The sequence below is a fragment of the Bos mutus genome, chromosome 17, assembly GCF_027580195.1.
Source record: "Bos mutus isolate GX-2022 chromosome 17, NWIPB_WYAK_1.1, whole genome shotgun sequence".
NCBI lineage: Eukaryota > Metazoa > Chordata > Mammalia > Artiodactyla > Bovidae > Bos > Bos mutus.
Genome location: NC_091633.1, coordinates 62,692,684 through 62,708,217, shown reverse-complemented (window position 1 = coordinate 62,708,217; position 15,534 = coordinate 62,692,684). Strand labels below are relative to the sequence as shown.

The following is a 15,534-nucleotide window of genomic DNA, read 5'->3' as shown; positions in this document are numbered from 1 at the left end:
GGGGAGGATGAAAAGCGGTAGGAAGAAATATAGGAGCGGGTAGTAAAGAGACACACCACGGGAACCTTGCTGTGGGGACTGAGGGGGTGTCCTTCAGCCCTTGGCTGACTTCGCACATTCCTACAAGATGCTTCCTGGTCTCCAAGGCTCCTCGGCCCTCCCCTCTGCTGGATCTGGTTTCTCTGGGAGGTGATGCAGTCTTGTACTCCCCAGCAGTTATCCCAGTTAGTAATTATTCATTTGAGTAATTGTTTCTTTTTTTTTCTGACATAATTTATTCCATTTTCTTTTTTTTAATTTATTTTAATTGGAGGCTAATTACTTTACAATATCTATTGGTTTTGCCATACATCAATATGAATCCGCCATGGGTGTACACGTGTTCCCCATCCTGAACCCCTCTCCCACCTCCCTCCCCATACCATCCCTCTGGGTCATCCCAGTGCACCAGCCCCAAGCATCCTGTATCCTGCATCGAACCTGGACTGGTGATTTGTTTCTTACCTCTTTCCTCTGTGTGTGAGAGAGATGTCTCCTTTATCAAAAAAATGAATGAATGAATAGAACAAAAGAGAAACAGGCACACTGACAGGTCAGACCAAGGGTTACCAGTGGTGAGAGGGAAAGGGGGGCAAGATAGATAGGGGACTAAGAACTACAAACCACAATATAGGAAATGATCAGCTACAAGGATATGTTGTACAATAAGGGAGTATAGCCATTATTTTATAAGTTTGAGTATAATCTGTGCAAGTATTGACTCACTCTGTTGTATACCTGAAGCTCGTTTAATAGTATAAATTAACTATACTTCAATTTAAAAAAAACTGCCTCTTTCTCCCTCAGGAGTCTAGATTGTAAATTCCATAACAGTGAGAATGGTAATCATCTCTTCCCTGCTCTAGTCCCACAGCATAATGTCTGATACACTAAAACTTTTATAAAAGCAGAGATGGATATATAGGATATTATCAATGAGTGGAAATAGAAGAGTGGCCAATGTGGAGATAAAGACTTGGAAGGACTTTTAATGAAAAGAGGAGGTGCAGACAGCTTGCAATGCTGGGGAATGCCCTGGACCCTGAATTCTTCAGGAAATCCATCTTTTAAATATTAGTCTAGCTGTGTGGTTATGTACCCAAATTTGGGGTTCAGAAAGCATCTTTACCTATGCATTAGTGCCTTGAAGGGAAGGTGCGCCTTAAAAGGAACACGGAAAAGGAAGGGCCCTGAAGCTAGAATGAGTGTTCATTCAAGCTCTGCCATAGCCTTCGGTGGGTAGTTTATCACAAACTTGACAGTTTCAGAGATGGTAGACCAAAGAGACTGAACTTGTCTAAGATTCAGATGATTAGGCGTGAAAGCTGAGATGGAAACTGGAGTCCGTGATTTCCCATGAATTGTATTGTATTTGAGGAGGATGGAGAACAGTGTAGGAGGCTTGCAGAGCTGCTGCTGGGTCAAGTTGCAGTGTGGTCCTCTACTTCCTTGGCTGAGTCCGTACTTAAAGCTGTCCCTAGTGAAAGTGAAAGTCACTCGGTCGTGTCTGACTCTTTGCAGCCCCGTGAACTGTAGCCCACCAGGCTCCTCTATTCATGAATTCTCCAGGCAAGAATACTGGAGTGGGTTGCCATTCCCGACTTCAGGGGATCATCCCCAACCCAGGACTCGAACCTGGGTCTCCTGCATTGCACACAGATTCTTTACTATCTGAGCCATCAGGAAAACCCCTTGAGTTCTGTATAGTAAGTGATGTTCACAATAATTACTGAGTCATTGGCAGAATGTTGAATTGTATTACATTTGAGAAAGAAAACTATATCATAGTGTAGGGATTTTTCTTCAAAGTGATTAAAGTTTTAGCACTTTAACTCTGTTACAGAAGAAACTCATGTAGAAATTGATCCTCTGTAACTGATGTGGGCTATCAACTTAGAGGTTCTTCCTTTTCATTTACGGAGAAGGCAAAGGCACCCCACTCCAGTACTCTTGCCTGGAAAATCCCATGGACGGAGGAGCCTGGTAGGCTGAGCCTGGTAGGCTGCAGTCCACGGGGTTGCGAAGAGTCGGACACGACTGAGCGGCTTCAGTTTCACTTTTCACTTACATGCATTGGAGAAGGAAATGGCAACCCACTCCAGTGTTCTTGCCTGGAGAATCCCAGGGACGGGGGAGTCTGGTGGGCTGCCGTCTATGGGGTCGCACAGAATCAGACTGAAGCGGCTTAGCAGCAGCAGCAGCAGCAGCAGCAACTGATGTGGGCTATCAATTTAGAGGTTCTTCCTTTTCATTTAAAATTCATTCTTGATTTGTATTATCTTTGCATTTTTAAAATCCCCAACAGGTTATCTGTAAACAAACATTCCATTAAAAAAAATCATCAGAGATTTATTATCAGATACCAGTTAATATATGGCTTCTGCTTTGTAGGAACTTATATACCAGAGAGAGAGAGAAAGACATGTACATAATATTTACAATCCTAGGGTCCTGATTCCACAACAGGGATTGAGTGGCATCCTAAGAGGCTTGTCTACAAAGGTGACAGCTGTGGTGGCCCAAGACACATACTCCGTTGTCCAGGGAGTCCCATACATTGTGAATTTAAAATGTAATTTCTTGTCAGTCTGTATTCCGTATTGTGTTATGAAAGATGTTGTGTGCGTGAGTGCTCAGTCATGTCTGACTCTTTGCAACCCTATGGATTGTAGCCCACCAGGCTCCTCTGTCCATGGGGTTCTCCAGGCAAGAAAACTAGAGTGGGTTGCCATTTCCTGCTTCAGGGGATCTTCCTGACCCAGGGATCGAACACGAATCTTATGTGTCTCCTGCATTACAGGCGGATTCTTTACCTGCCGAGCCATTGGGAAAGCCCCCATGAAAGCATTGTATAGTTAAAATGAAACTATACAATGTATAGTTAACTATACATTGTATAGTTAAAATGCTAACTATAGTTAGCATTGTGTAGTTAAAATGAAAACTTAGGTGAAAGCTCCTATTGAAATAACTGGCACATAGCATTTTGACTTGTTAAAAAATCTGTCTTATAAACCCAGTCAGTTACTATGTGAATTGGAATATTCCAGAGTCTGAGACTATTCTACCAAACAGTGATTCAAAAGCATGATTCTGTTTATAGCCCAAACACATCCTAAAACCAAACAGGAATGATTAATCGTTAGTTAATATGTCAGATGCTTATAAATTTAAAAAGTTCTTTAGGGAAAAGTGGGTTTGTTACTGAAGAACGCATACTTCTAATTACAATAGAGTTTTTGTGATGCTTTTGGCTGAGCTGTTTGCCTTTCCTATGAGCCTACAATAAGATCCTTTAATACCCATAGCATACAGTAAGACATTAATGAGCATACTGACTGCACTTACATAGCGTATGGATCTTGGCCTGTGTTACTATGATCCAGTTTCAGTTAAAGCTTATTTTTGGTTTTGTTTAAAGAAGAAAGCACACACTGTCATGTGGAGAAAAACATGCATACAGTCTACTTACGCACGTGTGTGTATAAATTAATAGTGTTAATTATATAATTAGTTTTATTTTTATAAACTTCTCCACAGTGCTTGGTGCTAAATAAGCAAAATGAGAACAAGCAGGGGGAGATGAAAAACGCCTCTGTTTTGCCAAGATTTTTCTAAATGACTTGTGATATCCCTTCTATATTTCTGTGCTTGAGCAGGCTGCCTGAGGAAGTTCCGTTTCTTCTTGTCCCTGTCACTGAATGCTTCCTTTCCTTTTCGCTTTTCCGCCTGTGCTTCCTGTGTGAGAGTGAGCGGCGTGAAGCCAGGCCCCGTGCTGCACTTGTGGGCTCAGGTTCCCATCCACACCTACCTGCCGCGGTCCTTGTCCTGGGAGCTCAGTCTCGCCCCGTAACCAAGTACACAGGATAATCCAATCGGTTGTGTGTGTGCAGAAACTTAGCTCCCCATATACATTTGTCACTGCCGTTTTTACAGTTTACAGATTGTTCATTGGGGGGCCTCTATGAACTTCTTGAAATTATATCTGACATTCTATTTTACCTGTGTGAGAGGAGTGGGTGCCTAGCTGTTCCTCAAAGGGCTGGGACCCCAAAACAGGGAAAACATAGGAGCTGACTCTTAGATCTCCTCCACCTCCACCAACACCACCATATTCTCTTTAAAAAAATAATAATAAATGTGCATCTCGAGCAACCGTGAAAAGCTGTAGTGATGATTCATTTATTTTGGCACCTATAAATTTTATTGGTACTCGTTTGTTTCTCATCTAGTTTGATAGCTGTATTTGGCAATTTTCGAGTGGGAAAACTGAAGGTAACTAGAATCCTTTTGCTGGGAGGGGAAGGGAGGTAGAGGTCTTACACATACCCGAAGGGGATGTGAGAAATTAGAGGCTATAAAATTCCTAAGTCCTATCGGGAATAGAAGAACCATGTGAGAACCATGTGGTGCAATAAATTCTGGTTGTGAGGTGCTCAAATTATTAGATTTTCTTTTTTTTTTTTTTTTTTTTTAAATAGCTATGGTGAGGACAAGCCGGAGAACTCAACACCTTTGGTCAGATGGTGAGTGCAGTTGCTCTAAGGGCACTGGCTTATCTTTTCAAATGATAGCCAAGTTGACTGGTCCAGAAAAGAAGATTAATGAAGTGAGAGAACTGTGTAAGGAATTTGGTCCAAAATTACAGATTAGAAAAAGCAGTTCATTTATTCTTTCATTCTAGCATGACTTTTTCCTTTATGTAGCTCTCCTCTGGCATGATAATCCAAAGGAATGGAGCTTGAAAAATAGGTTACTTTTGTGACCCAGTAAGTGAATCACATATGTAGCATTTTGGATTGTTTTTTCAATCTGTATTTTTTTGTGAGTTGTGGTTTAGCTTATTTTATCTTTTCTACTTAGCATTTTTGTACCTGCTTCCCATTTTCCTAGACTAAACTTAGTTTATAGAAATACTGTTGTTAGTATGCTATTATCCTGTTTAAAGGAACTTGCCAATTAAATATTAACCTACTGGCCAAGTACCCTAATGGATTAGGATAAGCACAGCTATAAGTGTCTTAAAAATGGAAGCTTTCTTTTTTTTTTCCTTGAGATTCTGGAACCTACTACTTTTGGAAACCTCAGTGATTAAGCAGTTTCGTATAATTTAAATTTAGGAAACAAAGAACTGAGGCATGGCATTTTAATAAGGGGTTTACCTTGTATTGAGAACACATAGTTGAATAAATATAGCCCTTTTGAAAGAGAGTACTTTCAGTGCATTTTCATAATTTCAGGATACTTGTTTTTGGTTTTCTCTTATAATAATACTCTATAAGCCGAGAAGTAAAAATTTCTGGCCTCTATGTGTTTATTCCCTTTTTTATATTTATTTATCTATGTCTTTATCTGGCTGCATGGGGTCTGAGTTGTGGTAAGCAGGATCTTCATTGCGGTGCTTGGGCTTCTCTGTATTTGTGGGTCAAGGGATTAGTTGCCTCACCACGTGTGGGATCTGACTTCTCTGACCAGGGACTGAACCCAGTACCCCAGCATTGGAACGTGAATTCTTAATCATGGGACCCTGTTTATCCCTTTTTTGACCCATCCCTCACATTCATAGCCTTTGCCTTACTTTGGATTTTTACATGCCAGAAACTTGAGTGGGTTATACTCCTATTCCATTTTCTTTTTAAGTGAGAATTGAAAACAAAAGTATATCATGAGGATTGTTTAACAGAGATAATTAATGTTAAATAAAAAGAGCCATTGATGAAAGTTTTGTCATAGAAGTTTATCTTGTTAGCATTTTCCTATGTTCATCTAGAGAGAAATTAATTTTTTTCTAGATATTACAAAAATGCTTTATATTTGGAGCCATATGTGAATGACATTTGTTTAACTTTGATAAAGTTATGACTTGTGGGGGCCTTCCATGTTATAACTGCCATATAAAAAATACTTACAGTCTAGTCATTTAGAAGGGTTCCTTAGAGTTCAGTCCCCTCACTATAGGGGAGGATGAGGAGGAAGGTTATGACATTTGAAAGCATAGGTACTTTGTCAGTAGGTAAATAGGCTTGTCTTTTATTATATATGCTCATTTTAAAGATTTACAGCTAAGATTCTCCCAGAATTATAAAGTTATGAGCAGAAAGTTGTGGGAAAGTGAAATTTAATTGGGGTTGCAAGACTTTTTTCTGTGACAGCATTTTTATAAATGTCTATTCTTGGGATATGTCCTATACACACAAGGAAGAAGTGGTCTTTTTGTCTTGAAATAATGTTACAGTACTATAGAGGTCCTAAGTATCTCTCTTGCATGTGTGCTAAGCTGCTTCAGTGGTGTCCGACTCTGCGACCCCATGGACAGCAGCCCGCCAGGCCCCTCTGTCCAAGGGATTCTCCAGGCAAGAACGCTAGAGTGAATTGCCGTGCCCTCCTCAAGTATCTCTCTTAGCAAATGCCAGTTTAGAATGGATAGGTTTATACTACATTCCCAATGTATTCTATTTACATGTAGGAAACTGTGGGTCAATAAGTTACAGCCTAGATCTACTTATGGATGAAACTACTGGGAAAAAATATTCATGTTTTTACCCTGGGTGTCTGCTTCACAGGTGTCTGTCTTCAAATGAGACATTGCTGTTTCTATGTTCATATAGTTTTCTTCAGAATTATATAATGTACATGTAAATACAGGACATATACAGTTTAGCACGGTTTAGCAAAATCATTTGTACATTTATGAGAGAGTTTAGTTTCATCAATATTTTAAGTACTTTGGATAGAATTTTTTCATATACAGAGAGCATATTTTCCTTATTACAGCAACAGTGGCTTCCATTGTCTGATGAGTATAATATATAAAATACTTTAAAAGGTGTCTCTTTTCATGCTATTGCTAACTGGCGTGATGAGAGTTTTATCCTGTGTGTCTGAGGATTGTGTGTGAACATTGTGTGGTATCAGGGGCACTCAGGAAACACTAGCTTATGTTGGGTTCTATTCTAAGAACCTCATGCACACGAGTCATGTAATAGACACTTAACCCCGTGTGTTGGGAATTTGCCCTGTCCCCATTTTAACACCAAGGAAATACAGGTGAATTCCAAAAGGTGAACTAACTTGGTCAGGTCAGGTAACAGGACCAGGATTTGATCTCCAAAGCCAAAACTTTACTTTTCCTCTTTGGATTTCTGACAAGAAGCCTCTTCAATTCAAAGTGTTCTTCTTACCATTAGTTTTATTCATTGGTAGCTTGTCGGTCTCCTCCCGGTGATCACAGTGGGATGCCCACGCTTCAGAGAACTTTGTACCACATTTCTTGTTTGCCAGCTCCCGGTGGATGAATGCAGGGAGCGGGGAGGGTCCCTCCCTCCCCACTGGGAAGGATGCTGCCCTTAGGGGTGTGCTGCAGGTCACCAGGGGCTTTGGGAGTACTGCCCCAGATGGTGTGGGCATGTGTGTGCAAGTTCTGTCGCTAAGTCATGTCCAACTCTTGCGACACTGTGGACTGTAGTCTTCTAGGCTCCTCTGTCCATCAGATTCTTCAGGCAAGAATACTGGAATGGGTTGCCATTTCCTCCTCCAGGGGATCTTCCCAACCCAGGAGTCGAACTCACATCTCCTGCATTGGCAGGCAGATTCTTTACAACGGTGCCAGGTGGGAAGCCCTCCCAGATGGAGCACTGCCTGGACAAGGCAGGAAAGCTGGCTTTACACCAGGGTGGAAGTTCACCGGTTATTGATCTGGGAAAGAATGGGGATGAGAGTTGAGAAAGGTGTTCTGGACAAAGGAAAGAATAAACAGATCAAGAGACAGAGCATTGTGGTGAATGCAGGGCCCATCAGCAGGTTGAGACTTTGGTCTGAGATACTTTTCTTTGAAAATATTCTGCTCCTAAAGTAAAACAACCTAAGGTAACATGCTGTCAGTTAAATGGGACTTTAATCTCTGGCACCCCTCACACCCCAAGAGGTCTGTGGACCTCACCTTGAGAATGTTGATGTTAAGATATCTTACTGATAAATTGCTTAGGGAGTGGAACAGTGAGACAACTCATTAGTCTATGCAGAACAATGACGTCTAGACAATTTCTGACATGTGTTAAACTCTCTGTTATTGAAATAGGTAATAGTTTGTTGTTGTTTAATTGCTGAGTCGTGTCCAACTCTTTGCGACCCCATGTATTGTATAGCCCCCTAGGCTCCTCTGTCCATGGGGTTTCCCACCAGGAATACTGGAGTTGATAGCCATTTCTTTCCAGGGGATCTTCCCTACCCAGGGATCCAACCCCTGTCTCCTGCATTGCAGGTGGATTCTTTTACTGCTGACCTACTGGGGAAGCCCCAGGTGATATTTTAATTGTACTCAATTCCATTAAAAGCTGTTATTTGATTGACCCCTTCATTGAAATAATTCATGGTATTATGTGATGGAGGTATTTTTTTAAATATAGTGTGAACTCCGTATAAAATCATGAAATCACTTCTTCATTTCCTTTGCTAATTTGAAGTTTAATGTTTTTGTTCTTGTTTTATGTTTATCCTAGCTACAAAAGATTTGTTTAATTTTATATGCTAAAGTGAAACTAACCTTGGTTGAGGCAAACCTGTATCGTTTTTAATTGGGTGTGGTGCAGTTTTATGATATTTTCCTTAAAGACAGCTTCATGAACTATATTTCTTTTGGAGATACTTTGTACACCCAAAGCACTTAAAAAAAAAAAAAAATGTTTGATTATAACTATTAGTTTCCTATCATCATTTTATGTCAGGATTTAAAATTTTTTTAAATACTAATCATAAGTTTGAAAAGTAAACCTGCCTTTATAATCATTTATCCTATAGAGTGGACTTCCCAGATGGCTCAGGGGCAAAGAATCCACCTGCCGATGCAGGAGACACGGGTTTGATTCTGGGTGGGGAAGATCCCCTGGAGGAGGAAATGGCAACCCACTCCAGTATTTTTGCCTGCAAATTTCCACAGAGGAGCCTTGTGGGCTATATACAGTTCATGGGGTTGAAAAGAGTAGGACACAACTGAATGTGCATGCATCCTATAGAAAAATGTAATATGTTTTGTAATACATTCTGCTGCTGCTGCTGCTAAGTCGCTTCAGTCGTGTCCGACTCTGTGCGACCCCATAGACGGCAGCCCACCAGGCTCCCCCGTCCCTGGGATTCTCCAGGCAAGAATACTGGAGTGGGTTGCCATTTCCTTCTCCAATGCATGTAAGTGAAAAGTGAAAGTGAAGTCGCTCAGTCGTATCCGACTCCTAGCAACCCCATGGACTGCAGCCTACTAGGCTCCTCTGTCCATGGGATTCTCCAGGCAAGAGTACTGGAATGGGGTGCAATTGCCTTGTCCGTAATACATTCTACATACACTCTAAAAATGTATTTCATTTTTTTCTTCTTTTCAGTTATTTCTCCTCATTGGGTGAGTGGCTATTTGCATGGTTGGGTAGGTTTAAAATAAATTTTACATGTCCAGAGGTATAACTGATATCTTGTGATTTGTGTAATAATTTTTCAAAGCTGTGTGATACTAATTTTAAGGGGGTGGGAAAAGAGGTTTTCATCCTTAAGTGAAAGAGCCATGAAGTTGAACCCTTTTATATATAGTGAAACATCACTAGGATGTGGTTCCTTATTTACAGTACATGGGTTGGCCTAGGGTGAAACTCTGTCCTATAAAACAATAAAATCTTAATAAAGCATGTTAAGTCAGCAAGGAGACTGATACTAGATCCTCTACTATATCTCATCTACAGGAAGTGTGTGGTTTTGAGTAGCAGAGATGGTCTTTTTCTATAGGAATAGTATGCATTTTTCTGAAAAGTATAGTTTTCTGCTTTATAAAAAATATATATTTTTGTAGGTTATTTTTGTGCAGTCTTTTCATTACCACTTGCATTTACTGTATCTCATGCAAGTTTTTCAGTGTTGTTATATATTCTAGAATATATGTATATATGTGTGTGTATATACATATGTATGGGAGATATATCTATACTTATTTTGGTATATTTTAAAAATCTCCTGTTGATAAATAAGCTATTTCTTATGGTGATTTTGGCAAACTAAATTTAGCATTGACTCTGATATATTTCCATAATTTAAAATTATGATAGATTTGTATTAATAAGAATATATTGGTGCTTCAGTTGTATATTTTACCAGGTTTTGTAATTAATTTAACTAGGATTTTTATTGTAAGCCTCCTTACAATTTTTTGGAATAAAGCAGTATATAAATGATATAAATATATATATTAAAATACAGTATCTGGTTTAATTATATCTTTGGAGCATTTTGAGATTAATTTCACTTATTTAAGCAGAAGAGATCTCTCTGGTTTTGTGAAAATGGATACATGCCTTATAGTGAGCACTTTGCTTTTTTGCTACCTGAAATCTATGCAAATAAAGTTAAGACCTGCTTTGTCATCTCTGGGGATCTCATTAATGTTTATTCATTCACCATTTGACTTTATATTTTATGTTATTTCAGAAAATGTGTTAAGTAACTTGTTAGCTGCTCTATGTTTTTAAACCACATTTCTATAAGAATCTTTATTTTTCAGGCATTTATTTGTGTTTAGCATTCCCATTATTTATATATCTATACTTGCTGGGCATTTCCAAGATATTTAGTAAGATAAGATTTTTAAATAGGAAGAGTCTATAGTTGTTCTTTGTTGGATTCATTGTGAAGGGAGCTAGTTGGCTGATTGATTTTAGGAATAAGAGATCAAGGGCCACAGCTTCACATCCTTTCCTGATTCCCCAGAGATGCCAGGAGAAGACCATCTGTGATGCAGTTTTGGGGTGAGGCCTTTCATTTCATCTGAGCAGCAGCCTACATGAGTCACTGGGTCGTTGGCACCTGTGGCTAAATAGAATCTGAGATACGAAGCAGCATTTTGGCCAGATGAACAACTATGTATAGTTCTATGTAGAGTTAAGATTTATGATTTTCATTAACACAGACAAGAGAAATAAAATACTCTTAAGTGACCTCAAAAAAAATAGCAACCCATAAGAAGCACCCCACACATCACCCTTTCTCAAGATGACTTCCAAAAACTGAGAGAGAAATCTAGAAAAATATCTTCACATATTTTACTGCTGGAAAATGGGTAGGACTCTGTTGTCCCAGGATCAGTATTGCAGAATCCATGCTTGGTTTAAGGAATAGGTCTGATCTCTTGTCAGCCCTCCTCCCTCCAGCAAGGCAGGAAGAATAAGTAACTTCTGTTTCCGTTGGTCATTTAAGAAGATCCCATAATTCCTTCCTTTTTCAACAAGATTATTCATCCTTGTGGTATCCCGAGTATAGGACACTGAGAAAACGCCTTATGGTACTTGAGCTGCTAAAGCTTTAAAACCAGAATGGAGACTGACATAGATGCAGAGGGTAGATTGTTGGTTACCAGAGGTGGGGGTGGAGGGGATGGGTGAAGGTGGTTCAAAGGTATGAATATCCAGTTATAAACCCTGGGGATATAATGGGCTTCCCTGATAGTTCAGTTGGTAAAGAATCTGCCTGCAATGCAGGAGATCATGGTTCGACTCCTGGTTGGGAAGATCCGCTGGAGAATAGGGATAGGCTACCTACTCCAGTATTCTTGGGATATAATGTACAGCTTGGTGACTGTGGTTAACAATACTGTGCTGCACATTTGAAAGTTGCTAGAAGAGTACATCTTAAAAGTTCTCAACACAGGAAAAAAATATTTTGGAACTGCATGTGGAAATGAATGTATTTAAACTTAATTTTAACAATCATTTTGCAGTGTATACATATGTCAAGTAGTTATATCACACATAAGCAAATACAATGTCATGTCAATTATATCTCAATTAAAAAAAATAAAAGAACAGAGGCTGAATTTTGAGAATGCTTCCTGAGGTAGTCATATCAATGATAATATCTAATATTATAGGCAGCCTTTATTACCTTTTTATAACCGAAGAAACCTGGACTCAGAACTGGTCACTGTGAGTCAATTCACTTGCTTTTGTTCACTCATTGACTCAACAAGCATCTGCTGATCACCTCCCAGCTGCCCTGGGAATGAAATGCCTGCCACTTTGCCCTCAGGTGGCTGAAAGCCTTCCAAGCTTGTCACTAACAAGCGGGGCCTGTGTGGGGCTCTTGTCTCCATGGCACAGCTAAGAGAGCAGAGGGAGGGGCAGCCACGGGTAAGGGCAGCGGTAGATGTTCCTGGCCAGTGGGAAAAACAGACAGAAGTTACCTGGTAGAAAAGACAAATCGGCCCAGAATATGAAATTGCTGTTAAAACAGGAGACTTGAATTTCCTTTGCAGCATTTTTTAAATATTCAGGGAAAAAAAAAAAAAAACATGAGTCTGGTAAGGGCATTATATTTATAATTACTTATTTTTCAAGTTGAGCACCAACTACTCGTGCATTCAGAGATGTATACATGGTTTCTTATTCTCAGGATGGAAACAAAGGAATAAGACAAGAAAAAGAATAGTAGAATGATAGAATATTTTGTGCCAAGCTTAAGGCTGCTAATTTAATTTGTGTCAGTAAACCTTTATTGATCTAATAAATCTTTTTTCTTGCCCTTGAGTTCACAGCCATTTTAAGACAGGTAAGTGATGAGTGCCCCCCAATAAGCACTCTATATCCCATGCCAAGGAGACAGAATTGTGTTCTGACAATGAGTTTAAGTTTAAAACGAGCTGTTCTTATTGACAGAAATTGTCTAGATGTAAATGTTCTTTCCTCTTTGAGGCAGACGAGAGGTAGTTTTGAATTTGAATTTTAGTGTGGTGGCTATGAGAAAAAAAAAAAAAAAGGAGATCTTTTAGGAAACTAATCCAGTAATCTCATATAATAGCATGGCCTGAACAAGGGTACGATTTGGAAATTGAATTTAAGAATGAAAAAAAAGTCGTTAGAGATATTTCTAAATCTTTGATTTTTTTTCCATTAAGGTATTAATGCCAGTTATTTGAAAAGTTAAGTGGGGGGTGTGTAGTTGGTCTTTTCTATTCAAATATATAGTATTTAAAGTCTTATTTGGCACCCCACTCCAGTACTCTTGCCTGGAAAATCCCATGGACGGAGGAGCCTGGTGGGCTGCAGTCCATGGGGTCACTAAGAGTCAGACACAACTGGGAGACTTCACTTTCACTTGTATGCTATGGATATGAACACAGAGTTTCAATCCCACCACCTGAAACTTCCTGGAAATTCCCATGTTCAGCAGTGGGAGGTGCGAGTAGACTGATATCAGGATGGTCAGCATACAAGGGCACTAACTTCGGAGTCAAACAGACCTTCCCTACCTGGCAGTTGTATTTCCTGGGCAACTTAATCTTTCTCAGCCTCAATATTCTCCTCCATAAAATGGGCATAATGCTATTTCCTGGTGTATAGAATGAGTAAGTATTAAGGTGATGATGAACACAGAGCATCTGGCACAATACTAGCTCACTTTCTAAGCAACAAGCAAGTGTTTCTTGGTTTTACTTATAATAAGGTACTTGTCTTTCAGGAAAGACAACTATGTTGTAATTTGGGGCTGCTGAGTTTATTTTGCCACTTGTATAATAGGACCCTTGTTTCCATATTTCCTCAATTTTATGTTTATACATCTTTTCTTCTTCCTGCAAATGTTTTCCTTCAGTCTCATAACGTCGTCTTGGGAGCAGTACACTGTAGTGTTACTTGATACCAACAGTATACACCATCAGCCTTTCCTTTACACTATTCTGGGGACTCAGAGAAATTTAGCAAATAATGAGAAATTGTCTAATGGGAAATGAAAGTCATGAAATTAGGATATTGCATGTCATACGTTAACATCGACAGCAAAAAATCAAATGCGTTGTAAATACTAAGGAAAGTGGTCATTATGAACTGTTTTCCCAAGCAACCAGTAGAGCCTTCATAAAAGGGAAATAATTCTCATTTAAAAAAATTTTGCTCAGTTTTTAAACCAGGAAGCATCTATGAACCCTTGTGTTTTTTTTTTTTTTTTCTGGAACACTTATGGGGTCACATGGGCTTCCCTGGTAGCTCAGCTGGTAAAGAATCTGCTTGCAATTCAGGAGACCCTGTTCAAATCCTGGGTGGGGAAGATCCACTAGAGAAGGGCTAGGTTACCCACTTCAGTATTCTTGGGCTTCCCTAGTGGCTCAGCTGGTAAAGAATTTGCCTGCAATGCAGGAGACCTGGGTTCGATCCATGGGTTGGATAGATCCCCTGGAGAATGGAACGGCTCCCACTCCAGTATTCCGCCTGGAGAATTCCATGGAGCGTATAGTCCATGGGGTCGCAAAGAGTCAGACACAACAGCAACTTTCACACTTATGGGGCCACATAAGAATATGCTAGACATTTGTCATATGCCTTCCCTTCTCTGAGTTTAATTTCTTCTTCTTTTTTTTTTTTTTTCTCCCAGCCTGCTTTCTAGCTGACTTTAACAGCCTTTCCAACAGGCAAAATTGTGAGCTGTCCCTGGAACGTTGCTATATCTTAGATTCAAGTTATAGTACAAGTGAGACGTAATGAAACCAGAAAAAATACTGTAGAGACAGCCAAACAAAATAATCAGTGAAAAGGAAAGGCTCTTGTGAGAGAGAACACTTTAATACCAGGAATATGATGACTTATTTTGCACAGTATGTAATGGAATTTTCTGCACCGAAAGGTGACATGTTCTGAATTCATTGTTTTATCCAAGTCAGGGGCCAAGTTAGAAAGCATCTCCTTTGTGCCTTTCAGAATTGTTGCCACATCTGTGTAATTAAGTGGATAAATTAACAGTACATGTTCAGCTATGCTGTTTTCTTTCAAGTTGCTTTTCTTGTGTCTTTGGTAATACTGCTTTGAATGCAGCAAAAGTCAGGTAACGAGTTAACCTTAGGGCGTGAGAATGGTTGAAAAGTCAGAAGGAAAAATGAAGAAAAATCATTCTAGTAGTTAAAATATATATTACAAAATCTCTGTACTATATTCCATGCCCTAGTGATAAGGCCAGTAAACATGTATTAGGTTTCTTGGATTATCATGTATTAGGAGCAGCAAATTAGGGCATGAGAACACACGTATCAAAAGTGGTAGGAAAGGACATTAAAGCCCATACAAGCACTTAGCACAGCAATTAGGGAGCCATTTGTTATCCAGGCAAATGACCCTGCAGACCTCATTAGCTCCTGATGGTATCACTGCATTTACAACCCAGAACAAAACTTAGAGCCCACAGTGATGACCCTGGGAAGATACAGTTACATCCATTCTGCACAGTACATCAAGGCAGACACAGGTGAGAAAGTTTTCTTAGAATGGTAAAAATACAAGTTTAGGCCTATACATGAATAAATTTCCTAAATTTGGAAAATTTACTCTCATTCATTTAACTAATGGTTTCTAAGCACCTCCTATGTCCCAGGTGTTTTTCTTTGTTTGTTTGTTTTTTAAGTGCTAAGGATATAAATCCTTGATTCAGATACAGCCCTTGCCTTTGTGGAGTATACAGAACAGTCAGCGAATCAGATGTAGATCA

General features: G+C 39.5%; 1 protein-coding gene across 6 annotated transcripts in view; it reads left to right on the top strand.

Annotated features, from left to right (window-relative positions):
• The window catches only part of NR3C2 (nuclear receptor subfamily 3 group C member 2), a 452,700-nt gene that overhangs the window by 107,046 nt on the left and 330,120 nt on the right, over nucleotides 1-15,534 (top strand). The window contains exon 3 of one of the 6 annotated variants that reach the window (XM_070386630.1): nucleotides 4,521-4,565. The exons of the other annotated variants lie outside the window; for them this stretch is intronic. Within the exon in view, the coding sequence (XP_070242731.1) occupies nucleotides 4,521-4,565 (45 nt within the window). The remainder of the gene's footprint in view (nucleotides 1-4,520; nucleotides 4,566-15,534) is intronic. 6 annotated transcript variants of the gene reach the window in all.